Source organism: Lepisosteus platostomus, chromosome 9, assembly GCF_059453375.1.
Source record: "Lepisosteus platostomus isolate fLepPlt1 chromosome 9, fLepPlt1.hap1, whole genome shotgun sequence".
Lineage (NCBI taxonomy): Eukaryota > Metazoa > Chordata > Actinopteri > Semionotiformes > Lepisosteidae > Lepisosteus > Lepisosteus platostomus.
This window is the reverse complement of record NC_142619.1, coordinates 32,697,215-32,719,978: the sequence shown is the minus strand read 5'-3', so window position 1 is coordinate 32,719,978 and position 22,764 is coordinate 32,697,215. Positions and strand designations below refer to the sequence as shown.

The 22,764-nt window shown below is 35.8% G+C and overlaps 1 protein-coding gene across 2 annotated transcripts in view; it reads right to left on the bottom strand.

Moving 5' to 3' along the window:
* The window catches only part of LOC148654803 (chemokine-like protein TAFA-2), a 126,264-nt gene that overhangs the window by 9,077 nt on the left and 94,423 nt on the right, over positions 1 to 22,764 (bottom strand). For both annotated transcript variants that reach the window (XM_088644768.1, XM_088644769.1), the window contains 2 exons: positions 11,929 to 12,081; positions 6,461 to 6,585 (listed from right to left, as the gene is read on the bottom strand). In XM_088644768.1, coding sequence (XP_088500894.1) covers positions 6,461 to 6,585; positions 11,929 to 12,081 — 278 coding nt within the window. The remainder of the gene's footprint in view (positions 1 to 6,460; positions 6,586 to 11,928; positions 12,082 to 22,764) is intronic.

The window sequence follows — 22,764 nt, the reverse complement described above, 5'->3', positions numbered from 1 at the left end:
ACTCAATCATCTTATTTAGAATCAACTGTGAAATACCAGAGGACACAAGTGGAAACAATGTTAAAGTACACATACAAGTGAGAACAAGAGGCACTTTTTACACATGGTCGTGGGAATCTGGAACAAGCTACCAAAACATGTACTATATTTAAACACATAGCTGTTAAAAAATAATTGGATGCAATCCTTTGCTCAATCAAGTACTAGAAACCAAACTAGCAAGATAGACAGTATGGCTTGTTGATTTTAATATTTATGCTCTCCCTGATTAGGAAGGGATTAATATTTATTGTTATTGTCATTTCAGTGTTTGCAGATACAATACAGTAAGTGTTTAAATACAATAACCCTTAGTATTCTTCAACTGTACATTTAAATTCCTCATATCAAATTATCTCTATATAATTCTCTAGAGCTAACCAAGTAAATATTTGTGTGCTTTCAATAACCACAAACCAAAGATTAGTACACATGTAATTGATTTATTCAATCAAGAGACTGGACATTGCTTTTAAATTAATATTGATAGGGCCTGCTTAGATGTTACAGTGTAGTTAAGCATGTAATAGGAACTGCATATTCACAAATGCTAATAAGTAATTGTGGCAGACCTGACCCTTTCCCTACCAAAGCAGTCTCTAGGGTATGCACACACAAAACTCACAATGACTCCAAAAAGGTAAAGGAAGCCTTATTTTAGGCCTTTTAGACCAAAAGACCAACAACAAAAAGATAGCATTTACAAAAAAAAAATAACACCATGAGCACCATGCATGCTTTATTTATACAAACAAATAATTAATCCCATGTAAAATATTGTTCATTCCTAAACCCTTAATTAGTTACCTATTAATAACTTAATTAATCCCCCCCATTCTGTCTATCAACATGGAGGCCAAGTAGCAGCCTACTGTACAACACTTTCTACAGCTGTCCTACCACAGCAACATTACAGTTTGTGCTAATATAACATAGTTGTACTCCCTTTCTTAGATGTGTTTTTGAAATAAATTGTTTTAAGTAAGCACCCAACTGGGTGATGCATTCAGCCGTTTCACACCAGCAGTCCTACTATATAAAGTAGAACATGAGGTAAAGAAGTAAGAAAGTATGTCACTAATTGAATTAAGAAGGAACTGTAGTGAGGACTAATTGTACAATCTCAAAAGGAATTGAGCCTGGACACTCAGTTTAAATTTCTTACCGTTACAAACAGTGCCATGGGAGCTTTAGTTGTCAGAAGCTGTCTAATATCTCATCCAAAGAATGGCAACTCCTATAGCACAATGACCTTAGTCTCCATACTGGTGGCAGCATTTGGAAAATCCGGTTCAGAGGGAAGAGTACTGCCTAACAGTTCACCACACCTCAAATAGCTGTAATCCCAGTACTGATTATAACCAACCTTGTTTAGTTTCTAAACAACCTATTTATAGACAAAATAATATCCATGTTTTTATAGCCAATATAGTGTTGTCTTTCTATTATACTGATGACAATATTCTTAGAATTGTTTTCCTGATACATTCATTTTGACATCAGCGTTTTAGTATAGTTTTGAGCACTGCACTGTGACATATTTCTGAATTGCAGAACTAAAAGAAAAAAGCTTGCTAAAAGCAACAATTTTCTGGAATGACTCACAGGGCAGAAACAAAGCAAAGCAAAACATGCCCTTAACATTATTATTATAATCTTAGCAGATGCCCTTATTCAAAGCAACTTACAAAATATGCAATAAGACATAACGTAAAATCAAAAAGAAAATCTTTCAAACTCAGTTTATAAAAAACAAAAAGTAAAAACTACAAATGACCAAAAAACAGAAAGGTAGGCATATGTTAGTGTTATTCAAAATCCTGTACAGATAGAGAAGAGTGAAAACAATTTCCACAGAGTGGAAAATGCACAACATGTACATAAAGAACCATTGATGACACTAAATAAGGAATGCCATTGAGCGGACTGCTGTATTAGTTGGTGGCTTGTAAAAGTTAATGACAGTGAGAGAGAGAGATCTCAGGTATGGTTTAAAAAATAAAATCTTGAGGGTTTTTCAAAAGTTGGTCAGGGGCAGAGCGATTCTGATTTTAATGGATAGTTATTTCCATCACCGTAGCTCCAGGGATGAGAATGATCAGGCTCTGGAGGTGAGGGAATGGAGAGGAGAAGGAATAGAGAAGAGCTGGAGAGGGAGAGATGAGGGTTTGGAGATAGAATGGGCCAGTGGATACTAACCATATCTAGTCTTGCTTTAGTTCAGAGATATCCTGAGATCAGGTTAGAAAGTGGTAAAGCAACCTCTTTATATCAGAACAAAAATATTAATGCACTTAAATGCCCTTGTGATGGAGTGACTGAAGTAACAGCATAGCATGAGAAAAATGAGGGAGAGTTAAAGAAAAGACCAAACTAGCAGAAGGATTGTGCAGGAGAAGGGAAATAGCACTGGAGGGAGAACAGCAAGGCTTGAACTAAAACTTATGTAAACAAGTTAGTAATGAAGGGGCTGATCCTATAGATATTGTTCAGCGGCAGGAGTGGGACAGAACAGAAATGTGATAGAAATATGACAGAGATAGGACAAGAAGTGCACCAAGGTTCTTGGTGGAAAAGGAGGGAGAGAGAGTGATGTAGTTAAGTGGAAATGAGATGGACAAGTCAATAGAGGGGAGTATAAGGAAATGAAGTCAGATTTACAGTATAGAGGCTCCATTTCAAATGTATCCAGTGCACAATGGCTGACTGACAGGCATCAACATGGTAAGAGACAAACGTATCAGAGGAAAGAGGATCTTAAGAGTCATCTCTATAAAGATAGGGGATGCAGCTTAGAGGTTTTCAGGGGCATCAGGGAAGAGTGCATGAGACACAGAGAGCAAGCTGTGTCAGCAAACCTGGTAAGTGTGATCAGAGCTGTAGGAGGTAAACTACTGTAGATATAAGCAGCATCAGTGATTCCCATGGTAGCGAGTGTTGAAAAAGGATAGTCAGTCAACATCCACAGTATCAAAGACACAGAGTGAGAGGAAGAGATGTCATGGATGATTGGGACAGATGAGAGGGGTGAAGCATGTGCTGACTGAAGGGCATCCATAACTGAAAAAAAGTGTACTCTTAGTAGAGTTGTTTTTTGAAAGCCTGGATGCTTGGGGTCAAGCAGTAATTGCTGAGAGAAGTAAGTGGAGGGTTGGTGTTGTTGGCCTGTTCAAGAGTTTTAGAGAGATAGGTTGTGATGCAGGGAAGGGGAAAACATCCTGAGAGAAAGGCATTGAGAAAACAGGAAATATAGAGAATGAGATCATGGGATCACTTTCCAGCTAGACATTTTGTGTACATTCAAAGGTCAGTGTCCACATGTTTCTCTCAGGCCAAGTATGTACATGGTGATTGCTGATATTTCTAGATAGAACATTGAAGTGCTATATTAATGTCCTGCAGCTATACAAACCTTGTGCATATTCAAATGATCAAGTTGTGACAAACATAAAAAGCAAAGAATACAGTCATAAATGCTGTGTGAAAAGCTGACAGTCAGACAACAATTCTAACAGCTGTCAACCAATTCCAATTAGTGATTTATATTAAAGGAACATGATTTTAAGAGCAAATGTGTACGTAACTGAAAGCCAATACAGAGGTGCAACACCGGAGTGTATGTTCACTTTAGTAAGGATCCTTTCAGCTGAATTTTGTTCAGGCTTTACCTGCAATAAAGCTTGGCTCATAGGACCAACAAAGACAGTATTGTAGTAGTCCTATATGGATGAAATAAAAACATTGATTATCGACTATCTTATCAGCGTTAAGACAGAAAATATGTATAATTCTGGTAATATGTAGTAGTTCAGGTGGGTAGCTGGATCAGCATGTGTAAGCTGCAAAGGAACAAGTAATAGGTTTATTCCATGCTGAAAAAAAAAGAAGAAAGAAAAGACAACGTTTCGGCCATGGAGCCTTCTTCAGGTGTGAGATGAACTGTCACACCTGAAGAAGGATCCACGGCCGAAACATTGTCTTTTCTTTCTTCTTTCATTCTGGTAATATGTCTTAAATAATAAAAACACATTTTAATTATTGTGGAGGTGGCCCTTAACAGATATAAGTAGTAGTACCAATTAGCTTAAATGCCAAAATTTCATTTCTTCACATTTAAAATTTGGTGTAAAGTCACCTAGAACTAACGAAGACTTTTCAGAGTTTAATTGTGGAAAATTTTAATACAGTTAAATTAATTCAATATTTTGGTAATGTTTCAAGACTTCATAGAGATAAAGAATTCTGTATCCAGTATAGCAGTGAAAATAAGCACATAATATAATATATGATTTCTATGACCCAAAGGTAACATGTAAAAGTATAAAGAGAACATACTGTATCAAGAGTATAACCATAAGTAATATTTGTTAAACCTGACTTTGATTCCTCCAACAAAACAAAAATCTATTTGAAAGATAGGATCTACTGTACTGTAGCTAGCTTAATACATTACCCATCAAGCCCACCCATCTATTACGATATAATCAAGCACTGTATCAAAACCAACACTAAGGTCTGGAAAAACTCTATTTTAAATATTATTTGAATCTGTGATCATAATTGTTTCATAGTCTAACTAGGGCAGTGTATGAACTATGATGGGACAAAATCCAAAATGTTTTAAAAATGGTAATATTTAAGAATTTTTTTAATTGCTTTTCCATGACCTTAAGAAAGAAAGATTGGAAATGGTTAATAAAAGTTGTTTATGAGGAGGAGATTAACCAAAGTAATTATACATTAGAAGAGACTAGAACTACCTTTCCAGTGAACGATTTTTTACTGCAAAGTGTTACAGATGTGACATCACTGGAATATGATCTAACACACTGAGTGAAATTTTCATCGGTATGATGGTCATGATACAATCCTGTGTATTCAACTGAGGTTTTTAAATGAAGTTTAAGAGAGATACCGTCAAACAAGCCAATTGCACCCACCAGTTCTAAATCATAATCATTACTAATATTCACAATATACTGTATATCAAGCTAAAACCTCTTTTCCACATTTTGTTTCATGTGTTATTCATCTATACTGTACATGGAGCATGTTTCAAACTAAACTGGCAGCAAGAGAAAGCGAGGATGAAAGAGTAAAAATATCATTTTGTTTCATGCATTATTTGTTTCAGTTAAGAGCAAGAATCTCTGGTTCCCATAATGAATCTGTTGTTTTGTCTGCATTTGTTCCTACATCATTCATCCTGCATCTCCCATTACTGCCATCACTGATATCAAATACTGGACTCTTGCTACATTGCTGATGACTTTACAATCATTTTTTCCTTTAAAAAGAATACACAGAAGATGTTTTTTTTTCTACTTCTCTGAGGTCTATAACAAGCAAGCTTGTTTTATCCAGCATACTTCTTCTTTTCCCAATGACATCACCCAGCATGCTGCAAAACAACAGTTTATCAAAAGGATCCCTGGGTTGCTTTCACCCTTATTACTATCTAATCTACCTTATCCTCATGTTTGCATTTCTCTTCATATTCCCTTTTCACAGTTTGTCTTGGTTTTGTCCTGAAAATGTCTTTATGTCATTCTTGCTCTTTTCCATATCCTCCTGTTCATTAATTTAATCTCCACTTTTCTGTGGTCTCTTCTTTTTCTGTCCCTGATGTCCAACACACCCCAATTACAACAATATTTGTGCCGTTGGCTTAAGTCTCCTCCCTCTCAGCCCCTGTTGCCTCTGATGCAACCTCCTCGACGTGAGATCTGTCTGGCATTCTACCTTTGGCTTAGTCAGCAGACATGCTACAGCTTTTAATGTCTGCCTTTCCTCCTGCCCCTATCACTGGCATCTAAGCCCAACACCTTTGGTGCCTTCAGCCTCGGCTTCAGATGTTTTCATCTTCAGATGCTTTCGTCTTCAGATGTTCCTTGGTCCACTGCTCTTCAGTAGAACTCTCTGTTAAACTCAAATTTTACATCATGTGTATACGTTCACTATAATGCGGGAATTTATATCCATAACAGCAATAACTTCTCTGGATACTTTATGTATTTTATAGTGTAGGCAGACTGTCAACAAAAGTATAAAGTTGCTTAATATTGAAAAGCGGGAACATACAGTGCAAATGCTTGAATATTCTAAATGTTACTTAAATTTACATTGTTTCGTCCAAAACCAAAAACGTCAAACAAATCACACCCAAGCATGCAGAACGTACATTGCTTCAGAAATACTTCATGTATTTTCATCACTATTAATTAAGAATGCAATGGGAATCAATTATGCTGCATCGGTGTGATGTTATGAAAGACAATGATATGCCTGTAGAGGTGACATTCTATTTTTGAACACATTGTAACCTTCAGAGTATGAAATGCCAACAAGTAGTCACATTTATGGTCCATCTATCCACCATCCTTCAATAATTTGCATTACGGAAGAGATAAGTGAGGCCTACCTTAGTTGTTTTTACTTTATTCCCTGTAGCACAGCTCCAACCTTTAAGATCTGGTAGAACTTTACATTCTTCTCCATCCAGACATGGATGCATCTGACACCACCATTTCTGTTCCACAATTGAGGCTATAAAATATGAAAATATTAAGGCAAGGTTGGAATTTGAATATATGTGCAATAGCTTAATGAACACACTTAGTTTAGCAGAAAACATTAATGCACCACTTCGCAATATATGTATTTAAAAGAAAGTTTTAGAATTTTAGAATGATTGTGAACAAAAAGAGGCTTGTGTATTTGCTAAAAGCTTAGGATATGAATCCATTTTGTAGCACAATTAATGTATTGCTTTTTTACACACAAATGGAAATACAAATGAATATATACAGTATCTTTATGACTGCAAATGACTGGGAAAGTTTAATAAGCAATTTAAATATTGCAATTTGGTTTTTGGTAATGAATAAGAATCTAAATGGCACTGACAGAAAACTACAGAAGATGATTTGAAAGTAGTTAATTAAATGCCTTACACGTGACTTTTTAAATTGTTTCAGTAATATTATAAAAAAAAATTCATAAAAAAGAAACAGTTAATCCTTAAAAGGTTACACCACACATCCACTGATGGCATAGCATAAGCAAAGAATTCAGAGTGGTAGCACATAAGCCTCAGACAAATTTTCTTAAAAGCTTCGTTTAGCCCTCTTGACTAAAATAACTCATAAAACTCTTAAGTACAAGCTTATGATGAATATTTAAAATTCAAACACCTTAATCTATCATTCTTAATAGGACTATTTTACTATATTTAGACTTCAGAAAAATTTATTTTTTATTTTAATAGTCAGTTGTTGAACATTTCAACAGGACAGAAATATTCTAATAATTTATAATTGAGACCATTGAAAATTAAAGCATTAGGGAAAGATATCAAACTATCAGGAGTTTTTAAAATTTAATAACATTCAAAGCTCTGGGTTCTAAATCTTTTAATAATTAAAATAGTTAAATCACTAAGAAAACATCTAAAACATAGAAAAGGTGGGTAGGGCTCCTGTTTCAAATGTTATCCTTTATGTTCCAAAACATTAAAAACTTTTATATTCTAATTTTCTTTTGAACATCTTCTTCAGGTCTATTTTGAGTATAGAGAATTCATTAACCCTTGTAAAAACCAATTTGTTAAAGTATAAAAAGAAAATATATCCATTAGAACACAGATTTATTAAACCCGATGACTGGGTTAATTCAACATTTCTAACTACCACTTTATTGCACATTTAAGCTTGATATAGTATTTAGTGGGATCTTTCTACTTAAAAGGGTTTCCTTTTACCAAATGGAACCAAATGGAAACTTGTTGGTGGGCCAAATTCAAGTTAATCCAGATGGTTGTAGACTTTGAATTAATGTAGGTAAATACTTATTTTACAGAATAGTTGCAGAATATGCTGTAATTCTTAAAAAAAGAGTTGAATGGTATATTTGGTTAACTTAGATTGTAGTGTGTGAATATGACTATTGTAGTGGAAATGCTTATTAATAAGACAGAATTAAGTCTTGCTGTGCTTTTCCCAGTGAGGCCCCTCTCTCTCATCTCTGTGGTCCAAGCCACAGAGAAGCCATTCATGTTGGTTCACTGATTTAAGGATGTTTGTCTTCCTGTTAGGAACAGTTCCCAGGATCAGGATGCAACCAGCTATCATGATAGATGTATACTCTTGGCACCTGGTTGTCTAGTGAGACTCTAAGCACATCTGGATTATAGTCCTAGAGTCAGAGGTCATGGTCAATCACTCCTCAAGTTGACCAACGAATGAGGAACCTGCAGGGCGTGGAAACCCCAACTGCCCAGCAACCTCCTGACCAATCACCAACTATATTGTCCTCGAGTTAAAAAACATTGCACAGAGTTCCCAGATGGCTCTTCCATGCACCCTCGCACTCCTTCAGACTCATGTGAGCAACTTGGCTGTCTGACAATCACATGACTGCCAGTGCTGCAGTCTGAGTGTTGTAACTTTTTCCCAAGTGCCAAGCCAGAGAGAGCCCATACGTAAAGACAGAATTGTGCCTGAGGTCAAGCCTGCAGCAAAACTGATCAATGGAGCAATACGGTTGACGTTTTGTCGACATCTGAATGCTTTTATTCAGAGGTAGCTGCTACGCTGAAAGAAAACCAAGTTTCTCCCCCAAAGAGTGACTTGCTCTGACCACACAGTCACCTCTATGCACAGATTCACTAGTTCAGCGCAAGGCTAACTAGTAGGTCTCTGGAGAGTAACAATTTTCCAGCGCAAAGCCGACAGAGGAACTCTCTCTCCTTCTCCCCATGACTCTGAGCCGCACCAGGACTGGTTGGGCATTGAGCCAGGAGGCCACGGATTGGATATCGCTTCAACAGAGCCTGTCAGCTGTTCCTTCCCTGTCCGTGCCAGGAGATACAAATCCATACTTGATGAGTATAAATCCAATATTCTACTTTACCGATCTTGAGAATTCAATTGTTATCTCAACACAGGTTGATATCAATTTAATTCATATACTGTAAGTAACGTAGTGTATTTACTTCTACTTTAGATACTTACAGTATGAGTATCTAAAGTAGAATCTGTATTAATGAGACTGATTAATGAGATAGTGTAGCCGAATGGTATACTAAATGCATATTTCTTTGTTTTGTACCTCTTCGCTATTGTGATATATTCTGTATCTCAGTAACCCTCACAATAAGATCTCCCATCTGTATCCAGACAGACAGTTATATGTTTTTATATGCACAATTTGATGTATTAATAAATGTATTTTTTGTATTTGAGTCTGTGTATGTGTATCGCTGATTATTCTGAAGATTGATTCCTAATAGCGAAAGGAACCACCACGTAATTTATTGTTACAATTAATAAACTGTCCCAGTAAATTCACAAAACTTCTACACTATGATGAAGCATGGATCACTTCTTATGTATAATTGCACTTCTTCTATGTTTTCTTCTCCCATGATCCTTATTTACAAAAAGATTCAAACATTCTCAGCATATTGTTGAAGCACGTTCCTATGACTAGATCATACTTAATGAAGGCTCCTTAATGAAAACTCCTTACAAATACATGCAACTTTGGTTCAGTGGCTTCTAGAGTCAAACCTAAGTTAACATATTATTTTATGATTTCTGGTTTCCATTATGGTCGACCTGGAAAAGCAAACCCACAAATAAAGAGAAGGACTTTTTTGCACCAGCAATGTGCTCAGAACCTTTTGACCCAGCATGGTAATGTTCCATTGTTTTAAACTGAATTGTACATTTGAAAGACAACATAGTATTTATAGCATAAAGCACATTCCCAACATTTTCTTATGAAATATAGACTGATGGGAAAAAAACGCAACACCTCCTCCTCAACACTCTGGCCCTCCTGACTGCATGGAAGAGGCTGAAGTGACTCATCCATGAAGAGGACCCGATGCCACTGCATACGAGTCCATTGCAGCAGTCCATCCATCGGAGGTGTGAGCAGAGAGCCTATGACAGGTCGCCCTGCTCTAGGGCCAGCAGCATGGAGCCTCACTCTCCTGACACCGATGCGGGCATTGTGTCTGCCGGCAGTTTCAGCAGCAGTACAGGTGGCAGATCTGAAACGATCTCTCAGATGGACCAGTCTGATGTGTCGGTCCTGCTCTGGTGTGGTCCCTTGAGGGCAGCCGGATCTTGGACAGTTATCTGTCCTGCCGTTCTACTGAAACCTTCTCTGCAGTTGGGACACAGTGGAGCAACTTACTCCATAATGTCTGGCAACGCTGGCACATGTCATGCCTTCCTGCAGCATGCCAATGGCCCTCTGCCTTGCTTCTGGTGACATTGGAGGCATTACGGAATGCACAGAAAACTGACGAAGTGTGGCCTTTTTCTTGCAGAGACCTAAGCTTTGAATTAAGGCCTTTTAAAGGTGACCTGATCAGGCATTGTTTCCACCTGGACCTCATTGGGTAAAAGTGCACCTAATGAGCTTTTATGTGATTGGCAAGTTGCAATGCCTCACAGCACAAGCTGTATTTGCTGGTCAGAGGGCTTAAAACAAATCGACAACGTTTTGTGAAGGTACATAAGCTATAACTATAGTATTCACATTACAGAAAATGTTGCGTTTCTTTTTTAATCAATATATATTAACATAATTAAACAGTTTGCTTTTTATGTTTATTAATAAACTTTAATCGTTACTGTAACAAGATGTGGGCTAAATGGTTTGATCTAGAGACAATTTTCTTTTCTTCATATTATCCTACCACCCCTGGAGGTGCAATTCAATTTATTTCTCATATCTGATGCATCCCTAATTGGAAGCTTAAGAAAAAATAGAACAGGGTTTCCTGACTAACTTTGGAAGGACTATGTTTAATGTGTAAAAATGACAGAAGTTTATCAATGGCGAGAACAAGCTGTCACAGTCTTTAGTAACATTTAGTAACATGGGCCCAACTACTAGCAGTATTTAGATTTGTCAATATGCCTTAACTCCTTTTTTCTGCACAAAAGGTCACAGTAGTATTTAGAAAATGTAACCAATGTAATTGAAAGAAAAATTGTGAAACATTAAGCTGCAAAATATATGGCTTAAGTGTGTTAAATTTGGTTAATATAATTATGTTTACATAAACATCTCCACCTTTTTGAAAGTTTAGACATTAGACAACCTAAATTCGATTTTTATGAATCATCCACACTCATTGCTCAACATATAGAATTATTAATAGAAATGTGATAATTACATTATTTTTGTTGTTAGTATCTGTTGTTGAGCAACTGTTTGTATCTTGTTTGTAGCTGAAAGAAACAATTTCAAAAGGGAGTACAAGATTATGGTACTGTATATAAAATGCTGCACAAGTCAAATAATCAGCAGCCAAAGCTCCAGGAGGGACCAGAGATTAGGTTATGGAGATGTTGCTGTCTAGCAGTTCTTTAATTGTAATATTTTCGACAATTATCTAGCTCAATAAGTTACATAAGATAATCTCTGCAAATCTTACATGTGTGCATCTGTGACTTCTGCACGAGCTCTTGATGATCCACAAATCCAAATGACCAAATGCTGCTTATGTCTGTTTTATGTTTAGCTTGGTACTAATAAACTGCAGTGGACTGCTTTGGAACACAGAACTTTTATTTTTCTCACAGTGAAACTATCTGCCTTTGGTGATACCCACAGTTATGGAGAGACTAGAGACTAGCTTTCCACCTTACACCGCATACAGTTGATCACCCTGTTAGCTACATAAAAGCAATACAAAAAATAAGCAGTAAAGATCACCTACAATAAAGACATACAATTATTTAATAAAACAGAACTTCTATAATATATTATTTAGAGATAGTATTTCTCTTACATTTCTCTGAGGCTATTGATTTAAAAAAAGTTCACAGTAACTGAGTCCTGGAAAAGTCTTCTCAAAAATGCACCTACCATCTACACAGGATGGGGCAGCACGTGTTGTCCCCGCCACTTGTCCTGGAAAGCAGGAGCATTTTATTGTTTGAGATCTTTCTTCTATCTTGTTCTTGTTGCAGCATCTGTGAATTGCCACAACTTCACATGTTCCAGTTTTGACATGGTGAACTGTGAAAGAAAAATAAATTAGCGTGCTGTATAAAATATATAGATATTTTTTTAATATTCTTCTTACCTGCTGCTTTGCTTTCCAATGGCAATATCAGCAAGGATTTCTGACAGATTTGCAAGGTTTAGAAACCATCAGCATGCTAAATGTTTGGATGGGTAGGGTTATTCTAAATGCATGCTGTTGCAGGTTACCTCATATTACAAGTGGCTCACAGGCTATTAAAATAAGTGCATAGCATGTGATATCTTATTATATGTGATTATCGTATTATAATCATGGAAACATCTTATTATAAAAATACTTGGCATTTTGCTCTGAACCCACTGCTAACAGAACTTTACCAATGAGAGAAGAGAATTAGAAGGGAAAGTGAAACAAACAGGACACAAGTGGAAACTACACGTAAGTGCATTTAAAACTGAGAACAGGTGGCACTGTTTTACACAGTGTTAATAGTCTGGAAAAAGTTACCTAGCCATGTTGTCGAAGATGATACCCTGGCTTTTTACAGAAAATGGCAGGATGAGATCACTTAAATACTAGCAAAAAATGAGCTAGATGTTCTCCTCTCATTTGTTTATAATTCCCTTTCTTATGTTGTTAGAGATCACATTGGGATGACAATGCAAATTATACAAACAGTATTCTAAAATGCTGTTTAGACTGTTATAAAATAATCATCTGTATTAACATCACACTGCCAATATACTTAATAAATATCACCAGTGCAGCCTCCTCAGCCTTCAAACATGCCTTTTGGTGTACCTCAGAATCTACTGATGCAGACTGAACCTTGCCCAATCAGGTGTCAGCATTAGACAAGGTATAAAATTACTGTAGAAACAGTAAGTTGTGACAACATTGTCCACCAAAACTGTGCTACAGTAGTAATTGCAGGAAAAAAAGAAATCTGAGTAAAACTGTTTTTGTTTCCCAAATCAAGTCTAAAGCTGTGTAAAGCTCATGTTTTGAAAAGTGAACATCATTTATTTAATGGGCTCAGCAGGCATCTGCCATCAAATGAGGCAGTGCCTAACCTCCCAGATGGGATAATTGATACATGAATCCCGAAGGACAAGCCTGTTAAAAGTGGTAGAAGGAGCAGAAGGGTAAGTCTGTTTAAAGATTGATTAAGATTGATGTGTGACCACACTTAACTCATAACCTGTGAATAGCGTAATACATCACAAAAACAATTTGATTTTCTTTATACAGCTCTTCAAGAAGAAAAATGTCAGCTTGTTTCACAGATTAAATTTGTAAAGTTTAATACATGCTGGCCTTTGTCTAATTTGGGTATTTTAAAATATTTTTTTCTTGAAAATAGCATGGACCACTACTGCCTCACAGCTCTCGGTTCTAAACTGAGCTCCGTTTAGGGTGGAGTTCTCCCGTGTTCACAGAAGTTTTTGACAGATGGTTCATTTTCTTGTTGCCTTCCAAAGACATGCTGGCTAGCTGGTTAACAGGTATCTCTAAATTGACCATGTGTGCTTTTGTGCACTGTGATAGATTTAAGTCCTATCCAGGATGTTGTCCCTACCTTGCTCCCTATGTTTCTTGGTCAAATTGAAAATGCTAACCTTGAAACATATACCCCTAACATAACAAGCAGTTAATAGCCATTTTCTTTCTGCCATGTGCCGTATAAAATCTTATTCAGATATTCAGTTTAATATTTATCTGATTATACATAGCATCTTGAAAAGATTATATATCTTTTTGTCAATATATCAAGGTACATAGACAGCTCATGATCCTGTGGTACATGACCAGTTCATTAATTTTTACTCCTGACTATTGTCTGTTGTATGTTTGAAATAAACATACTGTAAGCATTCTAATCTGCACTAGGTGTCAAAGAAGTTATATGGCTTCTGCATGAAGGAAAAGTCCACTGTAAAATTAATGTTAATCAATTTGTTGTGGGAATGACACAACAACAGGAGAAAAAGAGATTGTGTAACCCCAAAAATAATAAGGATTGCTATAACCTGTCCCTTTCTTAGGTAGCTGTTAATGCCACTCAAGGAATAAAGCCTCCAGACATAATTTCACAAAACATTTTTTTGTAGAGGGACAAATGAGACATAGCATACAAGGCTGCCAAAAATATTCCACAGTCTATTATACGCTTGCAATTTGTCTTATAAAAAACACAGTATTATAGCCTTCTAATATTCCTTTTGAAATACTGCCCCAGTTCAAGTAATGTCTTTACAGAATGATGAAATAAGAGGGATCATTTATACTAATTACACAAGACCAATGAAGACACACTTAATAATGAGACACTAATTAAGCAGAAAACACATAAATTCTGTAGGTGGGAGGGCAAAGGATAATAGAACATGAACTCAGTTTTTATTTCCTAAGCTCCATCTAAGTTTCAGGCGATTTCAATATCATTAATACCCCAGTGCTCCCATTTGTTTCCCTTTCTTTACATTTCTCTCCTTTATATTTCCCATAACTCTACAGACATACAGTTTCAAATCAGTGGCATTTACAGTACCTGCAATTAACCATAAACAATTAAACTCATTGAAATCTGGTAAGGAAATACAATTTATGTCAAACATAAATGTGTAAATGATTAAACCTACTGTATCAAAACCTAAAACAAAATTTAACACACATGCAAATACTGTATATGTTCTGGTATTACATCAGAATTAGTCTTCAAATGAGAAGAGGTCATTCAGCCCATCTAGCCCATGGTAGTTATTAGCTACTGTTATTCCTGCAAGGATCTTTTCCAGCTAATCCTTGAAAGAAGCCTGGGTATCAACTTTAAAAACCTGGCTCCATATTTTCAAAAACATTTGTGTAAAGTAGCACCTGCTGTTCTCAGACTTAAATGCACTTCCATATAGTTTCCAAGTGTTCTCTGATTCACATTTCAGTGTTTATGTTGATGAAGTCCAGAAAGCTGACTTTGTCAATGCCTTTGAGGACTATAACGATTGTCTGTCAGTGGAGGGCATTCAGTTAAGCCCTGCAATGTATCTGATTACTCTTTGCTGGACTGATTTAAGAGTTGCAATTATTTTATATTGATGGTAAGATCAAAACTGTACTCAACATTCTAAATAAGGTTTTACAACTACTTTGTACAATTATAACAATGTCATATCCATTGATTTAAATGCTAGACTTTTATCTATATTGTAATGTTTTGTCTTTTTTATTGCTGCCTCATATACAGTAATATAGAATATGTAAATGCTGTGTCAACACAAACACCAAAGATGTTTGCATAAGCAGCCTAATCAAAGTCAGAATTCTCCATTTTGTTTCTCTAGTTCATGTTTTTGCTTCCTGCAAGTAATGATCTCCATTAAACATCATCATCCATTTGCTCAGCCAGTCTTACATTTTATCAAAATCTTTTTGAATTTCATTTGCTGTTTGCTGTTACCATTTTGCTATAATCGAAACACTTGAGGAGTTTAGTTACTACTGTATACCACAATGTACATAAATTAGGAACAGCAGGAGCCCTAGGATAAATAACTATGCTACTACACTGATTGCATTGCTCTGATTTGAGAGTTCATCCCTTATCTATACTATTTTCTAATAACCAATTATCAATCCAAGCACATGCATATCCTGAAATGCCTTAATCTGAAAGTTAGTCTTTTATGAGAAATTTTATCAAAAGCATTATGAACTTTTAACTATAAGTTATTGTATGGTCTGTTTGGGTCCTTCACTGCTGTTGCTTGTTCAAAGAACTCAATTTGGCCTATTAACAATCCCCTAGAATCCTTTTTCATATAGGTGATCCTAACGTTTAGTTAATTGTTTCCATACATTTTGTGACAAGGCATATTATTACACTAAGAATTACAGTAAATGTCATTAAAGATTTCATGTTCATTTTTCTGTTGCCTTAACCAGACAATAATAGCAGCTCAGACCTCTGTGTAAAGCACTAAGAATAAGAATTTTAAAGCAAGACAGTTTAAAAGATACTTGTCTTAAAGTCTGTAAACAGAGAAGGACATTAAAAACTGTGTCTATCCTCAACCTCCCTAGTGATGAGTGGTCCAACAATGGCACCTCTCAGTCTGGAACCCACGAAGAGAGGGTACCCTCAAGAGAACATGGTCAATCACACAAAGGATGAGCAACCCATAAGAAACCTATAGGTCTTTGAAAATACTACACTTGATGACATAACCAATCACCAATCATGATTTCCATGTTTAAAAGGTACTTCACACTTTCTCTGCTTGCTCCTCCTTATCAATCCGGGAAAATCTGACAACATCACCAGCCACTTGACTGCAACCACTGCCATCTGAGTCAAGACTTTAATTTTAATTCAAGAAGCCAGGCTGAGGGAGATAGTTTGATCCTGTCTGCAACAGAAGAAATCTTGTGTCTTGCAAACCAGTTAATTTTGCATGATCGATTAAATTAATAGTCGGACTTTATGGTCATCATCTTAAATATCACAGAATGTTCTGTATGTGTGATGATGAAAAGAAAGACAACTACAGAAGAAAACAATGCTTACTTATAGAAACAGATTCGATTTTTTGTTATTGTAAAAGGAATAAATTTATTGATGGCCACTTTTTAATAAAGACAAGCAAACTTTTGAGTTCAATGGCTGAGGTTTGTTTTCCTCCAACCAGATAGAAGAGGGCAGGATTCTTTGATCTGCACACTAAGGCCTGTCTCTTGCCAGGATATGCTGTTGTATTGTGCAAAACAAACCATGAAAGTGCATAAGCCACAATGCTGATATTTACTGTACATGCACGATAGGTGAGCAGATGTGGGCAAGGGTAGAATTTGACTTTCTCTCAAACTTGTTCATAGAGGGGTCAAATGGGAACTGTAGTCCCAATTTCTCAGACGGGTTATTAAATCTTAAAATTACAAATTTTGAATTAAGCACAAAATCAGGAACTTTGTGAAAGTACTGTAAGTCACTATGTTGTCGCAAACTTGTATTCAAGTTCCCACAAATTGCGACATGATGCAGCCTCTCCTGCTCATTAGTCTCTGTAATGACTAATGTAATGCGATGTAAGAGCAAATAAATACAGGTTGTACAGTAGACATTTTGCCACAGAAATGTTCCAACGTGATCTGTGCACAGAGTTAACAAGTAACGACTATTTGTTAGCACAACTGTCTTGAAATCGAAATAAATATTTCTATTGGATTAAAAGAGACATATTCACAAGCCTACTTGATTACAATGTCAGAGGGCTGCACATTTTGTTGCATTGTTCTGAATCACAGAACATGGCACTGTGCATACCTGGAAATTTAGTCTATTTTGTGATGTAAATTGAAGGATATACAATTTACTGTGTACATTTTACATTTATTGCAGTTTGAAATGCACTCATCATTGCTGAAGTCTTCAGTCTCGAAACTGTGATGAATTGGCTGGAACTTATAGAATCTGGCTTGTGCCCAGCACAACAACAGGGTTTTCACCATCCTGTCCTGTTAGGTGGCCCAAAGAAGTAACAGTGGCTGATGTAGATCTGCAGTCTTCTTCGCTGCAACTGTGTAGGTGTACCAGCACCATGTGGTGTATCTACATCTGTGGGGAAAATACTAACCGTTTGGAGCTTTCAGCCCAAAAAAGAATGGTCTGTGACAAAGGCTATTAGTATAGCAGCAACCTGTTCTTTAGCCCTAGCGCTGGGTAGAAAAAAAAAGTAAATAACCAATGCTGTAGCAGATGGCTCTTGCAACTGGAGCAAAACTGCTTGTCAGCCCGAAGGCTGGAAAAAATAATATATACACCCTGCACTGTGGCTAAAGAAAGATATACAGCACGCACTATGGCAAACAAAAAATATTCAGACTGTGTGTTGGTAAGGGCTGTTGCAGCAATAACAATGCTACCCTTCAATGTTAAGGTTAACATTTATTGATGGAAAAATATAAGCCAATGTCTTCCAGACAATGGCGGGTTTAGCAGAATTTCAGCTAGTGCCAGAGTAGAGGCTGATGCAATTCAAAGAAGGTACTTGCACTTCTCCTTTTGATCATCACTGATCATTCCTTATTCAGCATTCCATTTATCTGGCCTAGAGCAGGGTGCATAGCTGATGCCTGCTCTGGTGATTTCCTGTGAGCTGTACATCACTATCTTAGATAGAGGGAAAGAGTCCTCAAGGGAAGTAATGACCCTAGAGGAGATGGCGCATTGCAGCATCACTGCATCCAATTACATCACCTTGTTCTTATCACTAAAATATTAATATAAATTGAAAACTGTATATATACTAAAAATGAACTTCATTTGTCATATACTGTATGTGACTACATGAATACTATCTAAACCATTCTGTATTGATCTAACTGTATTATTTGATTATTAGCTATCCCTCCATGCTTTGAATCTCCAGTCAATATAACTAATTTATTATAAACACCTTGATAACTTTTATCTATACAGTATATGGAAAGAAGAGCAGCATTCCCAGCATGAAGTCCAGTTCTCCTAGACTATTCACTAATCTTAATATTATACTCTGTTTTACACTGGAGTCACCTTTAAATCCATCTACAGCATGCACCATTAATTCCCACTGTTTTAAATTTAAGATTCAGGTGCTATTTTTGAAAATCCAGATATACAATATTATAGGTAGTATAAGTATCCATGTGTCGAAGTTTATTAAAATGTCTAGATTTGTACAACAACATCTTTCTCTGTGGAACCCACAGGGGACAAATGTGAAACCGAGTTTCAGATTCCAGGTCTCATATCAAGTTGAGACACCTTATATCTTAGGTGAGGAGCTTCACTCAAATTGCCACAATAAATGTCCTCCTGTATAAATGCGACTCAAAGATGTAATCGTAAATGATTACTTGACTTTTCTGGTTAGGTAAAGAAAAAAAGATTAATGTACTCAAATATAGCATAAACGTGATTCTAGTTTGGCCCTAATGAGAGACTGCAGCACAGAAAAAGTTATAGAAAGCTGGCAGCTGCTGTTAACAATATTTTGTTTTAGAAGCATATGTACCATAGCTACTATGAAATGACAGAACAAGCCTCGTTATCTTTTCAATAACATATTACTCTATAACTACATTATTCTCAAAATTTTGGAAATGCTCAGAGTGCCACTAAAACATATATTTAAATTACACCCTAACTAAAGCACTGTATCAGTTGTGTACAGTAGCAGCTGTTATAGAGTTTGTTCATTTTGCTTCTATTCTTGTTCTGATTATTCATTTTTATCCTCCTGCAGGCATCAACTGTGATTATTTCTTTCTTCTCAGCCTGCATTTTAATATTAGCAGGAACAATTCCTTTCATGCAGTCTCTGAATTTATCATTGCTTTGTGCGAGATTTTGGGGGGGTGTCTGCAGAGAATGCATTTTAGTACAAAGACTTGATTGAAAAACAAATGGATTGTTTTTCTTATGTTCAGCTCAGGAAAAAATATGAAAAGAAAAAGGTTTATTTTTAACTTTTCAAATGCAATACATGATTAAAGAAGCTGTATATATAATCTGAATCTCCCTGTCATTTCTGTTTTTATTGGTTTCATATCCTGTTATAAGTGTTCTGTGCTGTTATTCCTCCTTGAATTATTCTTTATCATGATAGCTGGCTATAGCACTAAATCTACCTTCTGAAAAAACATCTCATATCTGAAAGAGAGGACGTAAAGTGGGGAAGAATATGATCATTGTACTTGCTAAAGATCATGCATTTTACCGGGAAGACAGTGAATGTTTCTGTTTTACGTAACAATTATTAGCTTTTGCTTTTTTCTTTAAGCCTTTAAGTAGGCTGTCTGATGATATTTGTACTTCAGTAATTGCATTAACGTTTGAGCAAAAACAGCAACAGATAATCAAATTGAACATGTAACATAATATGCAACAATACAAGGATGAAGTTCCAAAGCTGAAGATGTGCATTACTCCTTTAAATTACACCTGCACCTTCTTTAGTGTTTTATTGATGGTTTATGATAATGTCCTCATTGAATATTGAATATTGAATTTTTATAATGTGGATATTTTGCAGAGTAGGATGTTTACATTAGCATTGTTTAAAAGGTGATGTACAGTACTGTAACTTCTGGTTAACATGTTAGAGATAGCATTTAAGAAAGTCAACATTAAGTGATTAGAGGAAAACAAGTTTAGGTAGTCTAGTTACAAAACATTTACAGTAGTTGTCAACATTTTGTATTTTTATCAGCCAGAAATTACTAACTTTTTTAACTCCAGGTTATATACATCTGTTTTTTTTAAGATAAGAATAATTTATTTCCAAGTTTCTTTTTTTAAACAGGCTAACTGTATGCATTGTTGCTGTGGGGTATAAACACATACTTATGTCTTGTGCTTGGCGTCACTTCACCATCATGAACTAATTTATTTTGGCACTGCTTTGTTAGAAATTGTTTTGTCCATTTCTAAATGAGTGCTTCATTAATCTGTTTTTGACAGTTCAAGAAAGGTCCTCCTTCCTGGCATGCTCATTTTGGAACTATGTAAACCACCTCTTAAGTTGTCTGCTATTTATTGCAGTCCTGCTTGCAGCCATTTTGAATCTAGATTTGTAATCTTTGGAAAAACCACTGTTAATGAAAAAAACAACAGTTATACAGTGTATAAAGCTGGCAGATAGTGTATGCTCTATGATTTAAACGTACTCATGCTGCTGTACATTATGTTTACAGATAAGATCAACAGCAAATTTGTATTATGAAGAAGTTCTTACCCAACCTTCATATTCAGTTTTACCCATTCCAGTATCATGTGATAAATCCCTGAGGTGAAGGTCTTCTAAATTAGATGACAAAGTGAACTCGAAATGCCTAGTAATTCATGTGACAGAACAAAGAAAGATCTAACCCTGGGCTTTAAAGGTAAGCCTTCCATGAGAAATCTGTCATGAAATATCTTTCTCTGATGACCTGTTACAAATATAAAGAAAAATCTGAGGATTGTACAAGAGCAAAGGTCAAGGAATGATAGTGAGTACACATGAAACATGTTGATCCCTTGTATCCTTTCCTTTATAACAGACTGAGAATGACTTTGGTAGTAATAAGGAATGAATATATACTAATGGAAACAATGCAATATTCTTACTTTTACAAAAGGGTTGTCTAAAAGTGTTTAAAAACATTAAAAAATATTAAAATATTAAAAACTAAATTTAAGGCCAATGCTTACAATAATTATTAATGTTTAAGCTCCTAAACATCTGAGAGAAGTTCTGTTCATGCCTAGCTGCTCAGTAAAAGTTAAAGAAATGCAAACAAATTAGGTGATGCTTCTTAGGGCTGTACAGAATTCAGATGATTCCAAAGACTTGATTAATTCTTGAGTGACATATTTTAATTCAAAGAGGATTACACTTTTAAATGGTAATGATGATGTGTATAATCTCCTGCCTGCAGTTGATACAGAGTTAAAATATTTCAAATTGCCCAATGATAAGCAGATGTGTTTAACCTTAAGTTTTATGCAAAGATTATATGAATAAATAGAATATAATAGTCATTTGAGGTAACTGAGATTAACATTTTACAAGTTATTACTTCTTTTTACCCCTTTCAAAAATAGCTTATTTTTAACTTAGCATGCACATTGATATTATACTGTATATCACCAATAATGTGAGCATTCCATCGTAAGTATCACACTTTTATCCATAATTCACAAACAGCACTCATTGACAGATAACTAAGCCACAAACTTAGATACCTTTAAGGCAAATTTTTCTTTTTTCAGAAACTAAAAACACAAAAATACCCATGCATTCTATGTAATGATTGTGTTACATCACACACTGAACACTGACAGTAGTTTTTGATCATTTAATTTTGTTTTTTACTTGAAAATTAGTTTTTTCCAAAAACCTTTGTAGAATACAACATTTGGGTTTTAAAAAACTATACTGCAGTGCTACTGAAATGTCAAAATTCAGGATCTTTCATTCCTATTTTTTTTGTATTTGAATAGCTTTTTAACACTGGGATTGATGCCCACAAGGCTATCTTACTACTGTACATGTTGTAGTCTAGGTCTACCTCCAACCAGTAGCAAATTCTATGACCTTCTATATAATGAATTTAGTGCATTCAGCTAGTTTAGAGAAAGAGAACACAAAAACTCTGCTTAATGTACTGTAGGTCACCGTGTTTCACTTGAGGATTCTGTTGATCTTTACAATGACATTCTAGTACCTCTGCAATAATGCAAGTTATTGATAGTCTAGCCCCTATGAAATCTTGTCTTGTTTATTTTGCTCAATCTTATCACTGGTACATAAATGAACTCTGCTCTAAGAAGATAGAAGGCTGTCATCTTGAGCAGATTTGGAGGAAGAGAGGACTGCGTTTTCATCAACAGGCACATACTGTAGATCTGACCCACAGAGATCCCTTAATGCAGCCAGATCCTCTTTCTATTCTAGCCTTATTGAGCGAGGCCACTGTAATCCTTCAGCCCTCTATTGCAATAAAATGCCTGATTCAGTTAAAAATATTCTTCCCTTTACAGCATAGTCAAGCAATTATTTTACATCAAAATATATAATATTAATAACAAGTGGCTGATCTTGGCGGAGCGGTGGCTCTGTGGCTAAGGATTTGTGCCTGTGACTGGAAGGTTGCCGGTTCAAATCCTGTGGCCGGCAGAATCCTACTCCGTT